This window comes from Podarcis vaucheri, assembly GCF_965113315.1.
Source record: "Podarcis vaucheri genome assembly, chromosome: 6".
NCBI lineage: Eukaryota > Metazoa > Chordata > Lepidosauria > Squamata > Lacertidae > Podarcis > Podarcis vaucheri.
In genome coordinates this window covers 31,394,542-31,407,826 of record NC_138764.1, presented here as the reverse complement: position 1 = coordinate 31,407,826, position 13,285 = coordinate 31,394,542, and the positions used below count along the sequence as shown (strand labels likewise).

At 44.5% G+C, this 13,285-nt stretch overlaps 2 protein-coding genes across 4 annotated transcripts in view; one reads left to right on the top strand and one right to left on the bottom strand.

Annotated features, from left to right (window-relative positions):
• The window catches only part of DPYD (dihydropyrimidine dehydrogenase), a 526,409-nt gene extending 513,168 nt beyond the window's left edge, over positions 1 to 13,241 (top strand). For all 3 annotated transcript variants that reach the window (XM_082227795.1, XM_082227793.1, XM_082227794.1), the window contains 2 exons: positions 6,399 to 6,539; positions 9,940 to 13,241. In XM_082227795.1, the coding sequence (XP_082083921.1) occupies positions 6,399 to 6,539; positions 9,940 to 10,110 (312 nt within the window). In that variant the 3' untranslated portion in view covers positions 10,111 to 13,241. The remainder of the gene's footprint in view (positions 1 to 6,398; positions 6,540 to 9,939) is intronic.
• The window catches only part of LOC309535180 (uncharacterized protein), a 76,738-nt gene continuing 64,693 nt past the window's right edge, over positions 1,241 to 13,285 (bottom strand). The window contains exons 7-10 of the mRNA XM_082228036.1: positions 8,877 to 8,938; positions 6,182 to 6,259; positions 3,534 to 3,578; positions 1,241 to 2,533 (exon numbers count right to left, since the gene is read on the bottom strand). Coding sequence (XP_082084162.1) covers positions 2,437 to 2,533; positions 3,534 to 3,578; positions 6,182 to 6,259; positions 8,877 to 8,938 — 282 coding nt within the window. The 3' untranslated portion in view covers positions 1,241 to 2,436. The remainder of the gene's footprint in view (positions 2,534 to 3,533; positions 3,579 to 6,181; positions 6,260 to 8,876; positions 8,939 to 13,285) is intronic.

Here is a 13,285-nt window from a genome sequence, read left to right as displayed (position 1 = left end):
CTGTTCACACACCTGGTAGCCCCACTGACAAGGATGAGCTGCACAGGTGTCACCAAGGGCAGAATTAGGTAGCAACAGGATAGCAGAGGTCTAATTAAGGGCAGGATTTGGCCGGTGCAATCCTCATTACTGGAGATAATGCACCAGTCAGAAAGAACACAGCTTGACTATCAGAAGAACTGGCGTGCCCTCATACGGAGCTGGCAGTTAACAAAAACATCATTATGCTTGTAAACTGAACAAATGCGATCTAGAGGAAAGGCAACCAAGATAAAGCCCACAGTGCCATTTTAAAGCATCTCTCTCTTCGGGAGCAAATCTCTGCTTCACATTGGGAGGCAGGGAGAGAACTCACCAAATTAATCTTGATGGGTAGATGATTTTGTTCCAGGAATGCCGGAGCTAGCCCAAGGAGAAAGCTCTTAAGGTGGTTTCAGAGGCCGTAAAGCGTTGCACCTGCAAAGCATCTTCTGCGCTTATTATCTGTAGCTGCATAACTTGTTTTGCCACACAAGTAATGCCCCCGTTCTCGACTTAACAAAACGGTACTGATGCAAGCCATTTGCAATTAAATGATGCACAGTTTAATGAGGTTCTCATGAAACTATACATGGAAGAAGAAGAACCCCCAGCCCAAAACCCACAGAACTTGCCTCCTATCGAGATTGAGGCATAACCGGAATGATGGGGGACGGGGGGCAGCTACATTTGTGCCAATCTTTCCCAAAATTGGCTTAGCTAATTACTATGCAATAGTAATACAGGGGTACCTTGGGTTACATACGCTTCAGGTTACATACGCTTCAGGTTACAGACTCCGCTAACCCAGAAATAGTACCTCGGGTTAAGAACTTTGCTTCAGGATGAGAACAGAAATCATGCTCCAGCGGTGCGGCGGCAGCAGGAGGCCCCATTAGCTAAAGTGGTGCTTCAGGTTAAGAACAGTTTCAGGTTAAGAACGGACCTCCGGAAGGAATTAAGTTCTTAACCTGAGGTACCACTGTAATTGAAAGGTGGAAGGGTACATATCTCACCATGTCCACCCCAGGCTGATCTCTTAGGTTCTTAGCCCGGCTATGCCTTTATTTCCTCCTCCTCCAAATTCTGCCACAATTTTTAAAAAGTAGAGTAACCTAATACCATGGTAATCCATGACCAGCATCCAAAAAGGACCTTAAGTGTAGGGATGTGCAAGTGTGCCTCAGTCTGTTCTGATAGTCATTCACACTTTCATCTAGCATTTTCTGTCCTGCAATTAGTTTATTTTCCACAAGTCTTTCTTCCATTTCATCATTTGCTGTACATTATTTTCATGTACATTGTAATGCTCAATAGACACACATATCACAGTCATCAACAGAGATTTACAAATCTGTTAGTGTCTGGCAACAAAAATAGCAAGTTGTCTTGTGACACCTATAAAGACAAAGTTAATGCAGTGGCCAGTGGCCTACACAAAGCAATTCTAACCAATGTCTACTTAGACGTACACCCCATTGAATTCAGTGAAGCTTACTCTCAGGTAAATGCGGTTAGGACTGCAGTCTATTTCACTAGCTTGATTTCATTGTTCAGTATAAATTTGTCATCCCATCTTAACTCCCTGTTGAACTTTGGCTCCTTGTGTCCTGGATTGTATCAATTTCTCTTTCGCACAGATTAATGGTAATTGCAGGCCCAGGCATCGTGCTCCCCAGTCCCCACCCCACCCCCCAGATACATAAAAGACCACTAAGACTGGTTTGGATCGAAACAGGCCACAATGTTATTGAATACAGATGAAAGAGGTTTGGTTTGGCATGGGGCAATCAAAATACTTCCGGCCCACCCACCAGAAATGACACGTAGGTCAATCCAGGCAGGGTCTCCTAAGTCTTACATCAAATAGGGTGACCCCCGAAGGGACCACAACGATTGCTATGAGGTAGGCAAAACCACTGGGCTGGAGCCAATTTGCCTGGTGAACAAATGCCTACCTGGTCCCATAATACGGCGACCACCATAGGCACAATATAGCTTACACCACCTATCCAGACAGGGCATTGATGCCACAATTCCCTCATCAGGGCCTTAGAGGAGCCTCTGTTGTCCCGCAACCCCACCCCACCAAAAGGGTGAGCAAACATAGCCCTTATACAAGTCCTTTTTGATTACAGCATTTTGTTTCATAAATCTGTACTTTGTTCGGAAAATGGTCGTGTGCGTGTGTGCTGAAACAAAGGCTCCAGCTAATTTATGAAAATGTTCACTGTAAACATGATTTTACATTTGACAGCTTTATATTCTTATTTGTGCCAATGTGCTGTGAATAAATTCACAGCACAGAGGACACTGAGTAAAGAATGAGTTATAAGTCAACAAAACTTCAAGTTGGGAGGAAGGAAAGCACCTAAGATTTTGCTGGGAGTGGATCAAGGACAATCTTAAAACACAGATTTAGCGGATGGATCGATGGACAGAGAAAAATAAATGGTCAAATCCAGATAGTTCTCCCGAAGAGGCTCGGTCTTGAACTGAGGCGTACAGATAAAGTCTACAGATAACAAACAAGGAATAGCATTCACAATAGGAAATGGATTGAGGATGCAATTCTAAACCCACATATCTGGGAGTAAGCTATATTTAATTCAGCGGATCTTACTTCTGAGTAGACAGGGTTAGGATTGCAAATTGGTGCATACAGGTTGCCTCTAGCAACAAACAACTTGCACAAAGTCAACAAGCATCACTTCAGGAAAAGCAAGGAGATACCTGTAAAGGGGCATATATTGCAAAACAATTGATGTATAATGTGTGCATGTTTAAAGATGCATTTTTTTGTAGGAACCAAGGTGACAAGCATGCACAACAAGATTCTGTGACATGATGCATGTCAAATGGGCTGATGGAAGGAATTCCACCTGATCATTTTCAGTGGATTCCTCCAACACCCTACTTAACTGCACTACCCCTAATGAAATCAGCAAGGTTTATGGAGCAGTCCAAAGGACAGCCTAGCAGGGCATTTGAATGCTGGTTTGCCACTGGGGTGGTACTTAATTCTGCTGGTACACCTGCAGTAAGCATCACAGGTGTAATGTCCATCAACAGTAGAGGTGATGTGATTTGGGTGTCGGGGGCAGCCACGTATCTGTAAGATCCTAAGCCCCCTTATTTACTAGACACCCCCTACACACACACACATAGCTATAAACTGCAGCAGTTCTGGATGTGGCAAAGAAATTATCTCCTATTGGTAAAGAGAAAAGAAAACAAGGCTAAAAGAAATGGCTGCGATGAAACAGCAGAGCTTAGGAAGTGGCAATATCTGAGCCACTGGACTTCTCCTTTCCCAATACAGGATTGCTCTGTTAAGCACATATTAAGTGTCATAGATTTCCATTAGATTTAAGCATGCCTATCTCCTTACTGAGTCATTAGAACAGACTAGAGAGCAATAAAAACAAAATGCTAGGTCCATCAATCTACTAAAGTGTATTTGTTGATCTATAAGTAGTTTTGTTTGCGGAAGAAATAGAAAGGGGCTTACTTATTTTTTGCAACGCTCAGATTCCTGGTTCAGTAGATGCTGGGTTCTTCTGTATAAAACAAAAATGGAAATTTCAGACAAATGGAGTTTGTTCCTCACATAAGCCACAACCCAGAGAACTGTGACCAGGCAATGTTATGGTCACGATAATACGTGAAGGAAACAAGAAGCTTAGGTGATTTGTGCTTCCTGTTCATTGCATTTCTCTGCCAGGATAATCTGCATTGATTTCAGATCATGTGACGGGAAAATGCGAGGCACAACTCAATTGCCCATGCTGCCAGGCCAACATCATCACATGGCATCTTCAGACAGCTGCCAGGGCTCTGTCTAGTGTGGTAACACCAACCCGCACCCCCCCCCAAAAAAAAACCACATTTAAACATTATTTTATTTTATTTTATTTTATTTGCATTGAATAGTTGCATCTGAAAACTGCCATTTAAGTTTCCCCCAGTGCTCCCAATGTAGCATTGCTCTGAAACATAATGGACAATGAAAATTGGTGGGGTCCAGTGAAGAGAGCAGTGCTTGGCATCTGTCTGTCTCGAGAGACAGTGGAGTATGTCTCTGGGGGTAAAGTCTGTGTCAGCGGCACCAAAGTGACCTCCCTCTTGGCCTCGTCGATGTGGTCCAGTGGAAGCAGGGCAATATGTTTGGCACCAACCTGGCTGCAGGAGTTGCTGGAAGGAGGCATACAAGACACGATCCAACCATCTTGGGGACTCCACTCTGGATTTGTATAGGGTTTACTCCTTAGCCTTTTCTTCTCCCAAAGATGTCCCACAAGACAGTGGAGGTTTAGGATCAGAGTTTTCTTTCTTCTCCTAGATGGGCTACCTTCAGGAGGCACTTTGCCAAAGATCCTGCACCCAGGATCCGCATCCAATCCAGCTTTGCCAAACTTGCACCCAGCTCAACTCTTATTCCCATACTAGATCTGTTTTGACTGTTCACACTCAGTGGAGCAATTTGCCTTTTTCTTCTTTTGTGTGTTCTAGCAAAGCACTTTTTAAAAAAAGGAACTCACAAAAACAGTTCAGGATGCAGCATGCTGAATTGATGTTCCCAGAGTGGGTGGGGAATAAATCCCACTGGAAACTGACAAGCACTTAGTGATGGTGTTCTGCATTTGTAGCCATTTTTTCTTATCTTAACAGTATTGGTTGCCTGTTGTGCTCCTTTGGTATTATTTGTGGGGTGCTAGCATCCAAAATGCATATGTAAGGAGTTTAATTGCAAGAGCTGTAGAACTCTGTGATGTCATGCACTCCGAGGCAGTTATGGCGGTTGGTACAGTTATGGCAGTTAGTTGTACAGTTTTAACAGTTAGAGCAGCACTTGTGTTGTGTTGTGTTGTGTTGTGTTGTGTTGCTGTCTGCCTCAGAGTTAGTTAGTCTGTAACAGTTTAATTAATGTAGGAAACTTTTATCAATTTAAGAAACATCCCACCTGCATTGTAGATTTTAATCTGCAAGTGCAAGTACACTAAGTAAAAGTTGTATATTTTTAAACTTTAAACAGGGAGTGTCTTGCATAGTTTTTTATAGAAGGGGGAAAGAGAACTAGCTGATGTCTTCTGCAGACTCTGCAAATGGCAACTAGACTTTAATTCCTACATTATTCATATTCAGTAACACTCTGCATCGGCTAATATTTCAATCCAGGGTGCCAACTCCTGGGGGGCCCAACCAAAAAAGGACCCCCCAATATTTTTGGGGGGCAGTGTCCAAAAAAGTCAGGGCCAAACATGGAGCCAAGTGGTTTCAGTGGTTGGCTCCTCCTCCTGCCACACAGAAGAAGGAAGCGGAAGCAGCTCCTGGCCAGTGGCGGCAGCAGGAGGAGGAGGAGCTGCCAGCCTTGGAAGCCACGCTGCTGCCATGTTTGGCTCTGCCCTATTGCTTCTCCTACGTTGTGCTACTCATTTTGTTTTGTTGACCGCTTAGAGGTTTTATTAGAGGTATATAAATGTTGTGAAATTAAATCAACAAACAGATCCCACTTTTGCAAGCTTGCAAGAGGCCACCTGAACCTCTATTACAGGACTAGCCATCCTGGTGCCTCCAGATGTTGCAGGACTGTAACTCCCATCATCTCTGCCCATTGGCCATGCTGGCTGGCATTTGTTGGGAGTCGGAGTCCAATGACATCCCGTAGGCAGCACGTTGGCTGCCCCTGTCCTATTGCAAAGTTGTGTGACCCTTACAGAGGGCTAGCACGCCATCTTTGTAAATCTCCCCTGGCAAAATTTCATGCAAACAAGATTTGGGTAACGAAACTACAGCACGGCACGATCGGCTCAATTGACTGAAAACTAATGATGACTGCAATAACGTGTGTTTGGGTCGCCGGGCCATTTGCATGTTCTTTCCAATGGCGCTGTCCTTTGTTCCCTGTTGTTTAATGGCCTCCTTTTCTTCTCTCGTAATGAGTACTCCGAGGTGTGCTAATGAACAGCAGCCATGGATGCTATAGGCAGGCTGTGCGTGTCATGTCACTTCTCCCGTTGCTTCCTGTTGCGCTAAACAATGGTCACTGAGGATGATTTAATTAAATGCTACCTCTGATGCATGCAGATCTGAAAGGCAGGGTCCTTGTGTGGCCTGGCTATTTTTAGCTCTGCCAATGCTTGAGCTGCTTATCCATCAATACCTGTTATCCACATTTTGCAGTGTAGCAAGCATGAAGTGCTTTTGACTCGTCCCATCATTCCCAGCATTGCCGTAGTGCCTGCAAAACAACATCCTTCAGAAACATGCTGTCAAGTGCTTTGCTTTGGCCATAAAACAACCTTGGATATCTCCAAAGTGTTTCAATAATGCTTTTCTTCTCTTCCTCCCCCTCCCCACCTCCCACCTCCCCAACCTAGGATGTAATTGGAAAAGCACTGCGGTATATTGGAACATATGGAGAGCTCAGTAATACGGAGCAAGTTCTGGCTCTGATTGATGAGGAAATGTGTATCAACTGTGGCAAATGCTACATGACCTGTAATGATTCTGGCTACCAGGTAAGAGTACAGCTGTAATTAGCAAAAGGGCACTGTGAGTTATCTTTTTCGCTGCTGAGGCAGAAGGGATCTACTGTCTGTTGATGGGCATGCGGGAAAAGGAGATTTACAAGATACTGGAAATTAACACTGGTGCACTCTCAGGTATAGACTGCATGAACCGTGTCCGATCCATTTTCAGGGGTTGTCAATAAAGCGGGTTTCGTAGAGACTTGGGATGCACAGAGCACACGCCTTCAGCTCTCCCCGGTTATTTTCCTGCTGCACAGCATCCAGAGTGGAGCTGCCATTTTCCTCCCAATATTGCAGGCTGCAGAAAACTGCGGAAGATCCACACTGGGGTTATGAGAATTGTGCTTGCAATGGGTCCACGTCCCTTTTGACGGTGTACACACCAGAGTCTAAACAAATTATGTAAAACTCCAATAGGTTTCAGCTGATTCAGTGACAACCTTGGTATCTATATCAGAGCAAGGAAGTCTTCAGCTTCAGTAAGGCACATAGTATCGATTAAATAGCAAATATCTTGAAACTAAGGAAGTAAGTTGTTGCTGGGAAGGGAAGGCAGTGTGGTGGTAGTGAGCCCTCGTTCACACCAGCATCCTGATCCAGTGAGGATATGAACAAACACAATTCCTACAATTATGTGTCCACATTGCAGTGTGCCTACTGGCCTTCTGCATCTTTCGATAGAGATGGGCTTTCATATCTGCAACTACTAGCTGTGCGCAACATGCGGAGCTAGCACTGGACTGGAGAACAGGAGCTTTGTGCTGTCTCATTGGTTTTTACTCTGCAGTCTACCACTGTACGCTTTAATTTGAGGCTGACTTTGCGAGGAAATCATGCAGTTGTTTTAATTCCGCCAGATCTGGCTTTTTACCCAGACCTCATGGAAAAGCAGAGAAACTCTGCAGATGCATGTGTGTATGTTTACGCACTTTCTCTGTGCCTGCTCAACACCGAGAGCATGACCCAGGAGTGCAGGGAGAGAAGTGAGCAGAGATGCTGTGCCTGCGGCACTCTCTTCAAATCCCAAATGTGCCCATAGGCCCAAAATGTTTGGCAACCCTTGCTCTAGCTAGATAATCCTGTAAATGACCTCCCCCACAGAGTCTGCCTGCTGGAAGCAGTGATACGTTTATTTTTATTTTTTTGGTGTATCTTTTCCCAACATTTACCCCTCTCAGCCAGCCCCGCCTCCACTGCCGACTTGCAGTCTTTGCTGGTACATTGCTTTCCCCTCAGCTCCACCGGTCAGATCAGATTTGTATGTCTGCTTAAGGTGAGCTGGCAAAGCACATGTTCTCCACAGTAGCTGCAAGCAGCAAGCAAACCATTTCTAAAGTTCATATATATATATATATAAATAAAAAATATCTGAGGTTGCTGCAAAATCAGGGCCTGGAGCAGAACAGCCTGTCTGGGTCCGCAGAGATATTTTTCCCCCAGAAAAGGGTTAATGTAAGTAAACATGAAGTTTAAAACCCAGCTTCACATAGTTGAAAACTATGGAAACGGAAGATAAGAGAGCCACCAGTGCTGAGTTTGTCTTACAGAGCGCTGTTATCAAAGACCATCATAGTCTAATAAAAATGTACTATAATATGTTACAGTGACAGTGCAAAATAATTTAGTTCACTTGCAGCAGCAATAATGTTTCTGGTGTTTTGTTTTTAACAATGGAATAGTGGCCTCTTTGTGCCAAAGGAACTTGCTCTGAAATGAAGCAGCGGCAACAACAAGAAAAAGAATGTGATTAGCCCATGCATTTCAAAGGGGGCAAAGTAATGCAAGGTGCAAAAAATAAAGCACATTAGTGCATGCAGTAGGTAGCATTTGGTTGTGCCTGGGCTGTGGTCAATTTCTAAGCAGAGTGTTGCAGTCGCCGACTGAAAAAGTCGCACTAACCCTGACCAACAGTCCTTGCACTCTAATAATTGATCTGGCTGTGCTAGTTGGGAAGCCCTGGTGGTGATTCCCTGATGTACAGAGCTGTGCTAGGTCTGCTTGCCAAAACCTGTAGCCTCTCTGGTCTCTTTTAAGTATTCAGTTTTGCATCATAGTAGCTGCTGCCTCATTGGCTGATTCTCCTTTGATTCAGGTGTGTGGATCAGATTTCTAATGTGTTTGCAAACAATGCAAGGAGTGCCCAGACCTTTGAGAGGTCCACTGTGTTGTGTGTGGTTTGCCAAGCTGCCAGGAAGCTCAGCCATATGGGGAGTAGAAGTCTTTGCATTAGGGAGAGAGGTTCATGCTCCCTAATCCTGGGGCAGCATTGCCTGGGGACATGGAGCCATGAGCCTAGGTGTGCAGAGCAACAGGGGTGACTCTTACCTCAGTAATGGAGGCATTACACAATTTGAGGACGCATCCCAGTCAGGCAAAAGCTCTTTTATCTGGAACAAACAAAGAAAATGGACCACTAGAGAAGGTGGCCTCCACCCAAGATCCTCCCAAGGAAAATCAAAGCAGCCACACATGAAGTGTGGCAAGTGTCTAGCCTGTTCTTCAGAAATGGAGCCAACACACATTGACAACGTTAGTAAAAAAAAAAAACCCACAGCATTTTAAATAAACATGCAATGCCTGATGGTGCAGTAGAGCAGAAAACTTTTCTATGCAATTTTACATAACATTTTTTTTCTTAAAAGGATTTAATTTCTGACTTATTTATAGTGCGTTTTTTTCCCCTGTGTGTAGATCCAACCCTAGTGTAAATCAGTAAGCCGCCTTCAGAGTTTTTTCTCTGAAGGGTGCTGTCTCAGGCTCTGCAGAAGCAGAATAAGGAAATGAGGCATTTCAGATACACACTGAAGATTTTTCAAGCGTTCCAAAATGCATTTTTAAAAGATGTGTATCGTTCAAGGAAAATTCATTGGCTGCAGCTCACTGATGAATTTATGTACACCTTCTGGCAAAACCAAGAGTTGCTGCTGTTTTCAATGACTTTATGTAGCTTATTATTACTATAGTACCACTGTTATTAATATTAACATTTGTGGAAATATTTCTGCAGAAGCCACACAGAACTGAGCTGTTTAGCTTTCTGCAATAATAACACCAGTAAATCATTGTGCTCTGAAAGATTGATTTCACAGAAAACAAAAATATCTTCATGGAACTTAAATATCATGGACACGACGTGTCCTGAGGCTCGAAGGCTCGACTCGGTTTTTAACTAAAAATGGTCTGTGTGTTGATTTCTAGCAGGGCTACTGTGTTCATAATTTTTCAAAATGCATTTTCTTAATGGTTGAAACTGTTACTATAGCTGCAGTGCGGAACCAGACAAAGATGTCTCCAAGCACCTCAACTACAGGAAATGTGGATGCTAAAAATGGGGTTGTTTTTGACCTTTTCTGTGAGTGACATCAGTGCTGTTTATTTCTGCTTGCAGGCTATACAATTTGATCCAGAAACCCACCTGCCCACTGTTACTGACAGTTGTACAGGCTGCACTCTGTGTCTCAGTGTCTGCCCTATTATTGACTGCATCCGAATGGTTTCCAGGACAACACCTTATGAACCAAAGAGAGGCCTGCCCTTAGCTGTGAACCCAGTGTGCTGAGGTGATCAGACCAGCAGTTAAAGCAAACCTTACATTTACTTGATTCTATTGATTTGCTATCTAATTAGTACCAGCAACAACAACTATGTTAAAAAAGAATTGCGGGGGGACACCTAATGATGGGAGACTGCTATAATGTCAGCTGCATTTTCCAATTTAAATTTTTTATTTTTTATTTAGCCTTCAGACCAGCAGTGGCTAGTTTATCAAATGTTAGCTATCCTTGTCTTTCCCACCCCCACCCCCCAGAAGCAGAACTTTACTTTTTCTTTTTCTTTCTGCAAATTCTTGCACGCTATGGTGGCTTTGGTGATTTCTTCCTCATAACCCCCCACAAAATTAGGAGAAGGGTCTCTCCCCGCTCCCACCAAATCAGCTAAACCCCGACACGCAAACCAACTTTGTTACCAGGGAAACATTTGGTAATTACACATTTCATTTCCTTTTAAAACTGTTTTTTAGAAGATGTAATTAACTGCAAAACACACAAACAAAGCAATGCAGATTCAATGTGTGTGTGTGTTTTACAGGAGGATGTAAAAAGAGGTTTAAATGGGTATTTCTGAACTATTAATCAGTTTCAACGGCTGCAGCATATGGCACTGTATTACCTTAATTCTCCCTAAATTCTGCTTTTGACTAGGCATTAAAAACTAAATTTGGAAATACAATGCACTCTTCACCATTCAGTGCTTTTTTCAGTAGCTTGCATGATTTCTTTGTTTCTGTTAATGAATCTCCAGAGCATGTCTATTAGCTATATTATTTCAAATGCAAGCGTTAGCTCAAGAATCTGATTTATGGCGTCTTTCTGTTGCATCCGTGCACTCTTTGGAAGATGAGATTATTCTTGCAGTGCAAGGCAGCAATTCCTTTTTTCGCCCATATAGAGAGGCTCTCTGCAACTCTTGCCAAACAAAAGAGAGTGGTGCCAGTTTTAGCAGGAACAACCTGTGCGACGCAGAGCAGTTGGGCAGATACGCTAAGTGAAAATGTCACATACGTGAATGTTTTCCAGCCCTACAGGTGTCCATTTCATGCAGGGATGGGAAGCCCACAGGTTTCCGCTGGGCCATATTGTCCTCACCCCAGACCAATACAGCCTCTGTGCTGAGTATACAGAATGGGGCCCAGATATTCCCTGTCCCTGGCTAACACCGAGGTGCCCATTCCAGGCACACATCCTGTCTCCCAAAAGAGGGTGATATAGGGCTCTAGTGCCCTGGGGCAGAGGAGCAGCCCAAAGTTATGTGAAGTGCAGGAGGCCCTCATGTTTTGGGGAACAGCCAGGAGGGTTCTTGTGCATCCAGGACAATGGCCTAACCCATCCATGTGGAAGTCACCCATGGGACGCAGGCCAGAGTGGAAGCTTGTGGCATCCATTCCACATGGGCAGAGTTTTGTGAGTGAAAAGTTATAGGCACAGTATAGCAATTTTATATCTCTCGTGCAGTATGGCTTGGGAAATGCATATAAATGAAGTTACACTCACGTTCTGCAACTGTGCGGTAAGTAAGCGCCATGCCAGGAAGTGAATAACTTTTTAATTACATGAGAAATGTTTATTAGCCGTGTATTTCACTGCAAACAAACACACAACCAATTTAGGTTGAAAACTCTGAGGTAAATAGTTGTCAGCATATTACCGCCATATGTTGCAAAGGCATGTGTTTTATTTTTGAGTATTTGCTTCTCAGAAATAGAACCCGTGTCTTTGCGACATATGGCGGTAATATGCTGACAACTATTTACCTCTGAGTTTTCAACCTAAATTGGCTGTGTATTTGTTTACAGTAGAACTACAGTAAGGGAGGGAGAGACAGAGATTTCCCACTATTCTAAATTAGCATGTCAGTAACAGGGGCTGGGCGATGCTGGGTTTTCAACACTGTGGCGTATCACCAGCCGAACATCACGGTTTGGCAATAAACCGCGATGTTGAAAGAATCTGTATTGGCTTGGGGTGAAACTGCCACCGCTTTCACCCCAGCAGCTCCTGGGCTAATACAGCTGGACCCAGCCTGCTGCTCAGCTGGGGAGCAAAAAGGCTTCTGCCACCAACTGAGCAAGCTTCCTTGCCCCCCCCCACTCCCCAAAGGCAGACCAGGCAGCAGTAGCCAAGTGCACAGGGCCTGTCAGGCTCCATACCTCCATACCTCCATTGCCTTTTTCCTTCTGTGGTGGTTGTTGTACCCAGGAGGAAAAGATGCAACTAAGCAAAGCTACACCTGCCTGAGAAGAGTTTGAATGTGATATCCCACTTTATCACTACCCCAGGGAGTGTCAAAGCGGCTAACATTCTCCTTTCCCTTCCTCCCCCACAACAAACACTCTGTGAGGTGAGTGGGGCTGAGAGACTTCAGAGAAGTGTGACTGGCCCAAGGTCACCCAGCAGCTGCGTGTGGAGGAGTGGGGAAGCAAACCCGGTTCCCCAGATTACAAGTCCACCGCTCTGAACCACTACACCACACTGGAGCCCACTGAGCAGCCACAATCCCACCCCAACAAGCAAGCAGGAGCACAATTGGGGCTCTCGCTGCTGGGGAGGGGGGCACTTTAGCAGAGCCCCCACCCTACCACTAGGTCATGCAAGCTGGCGGCGGGTCGGGGATCCGTAAAACTGCTTGGCTGAGGCAAGGGCAGCAGCGCACGCCTCGCCAATGTAGCTTGTTTCTTCATCTGCAACACTTGGAGGGCAGAATGCAAGGCCGGTCTCACTCGGGGTGTATCTCTGGTGAAACCACCTCCACTCCTGCGTCCCTCTCTGCCTGCAGCTTGTTTTTCCCTCTGGGTGCTGGAGGCAGGGGACTCAAGAGCGGTGGTGGTTTCACCAGTGATACCACTGAGTGAAGCTGGCATGCCGGTCCTAGGCAATATATTGCCCAAGCCTAGTCAGTTACAACTTATTCCTCATTTTCAGTTAGGGGGTTCATGCACTAGCTGCTGTATCCCAAAGAAAGCCACATGCTGTTTAAGTAGCTAACAATGGATCTCTTCATTTCTTTATACTCTCTGCCATCAACTTAAAAATACAAAATTTCGATCGTACTTATTAAATAATCCTTATGTTCAGATTTCTGTACTTTTTACAAGGTTAATAAATCAGAATTAAAGAACATTGTGCAACCTGGTTTGTATGCGTCTTTCTAAATGGCTTTTGTGGGGAAATCTGCAG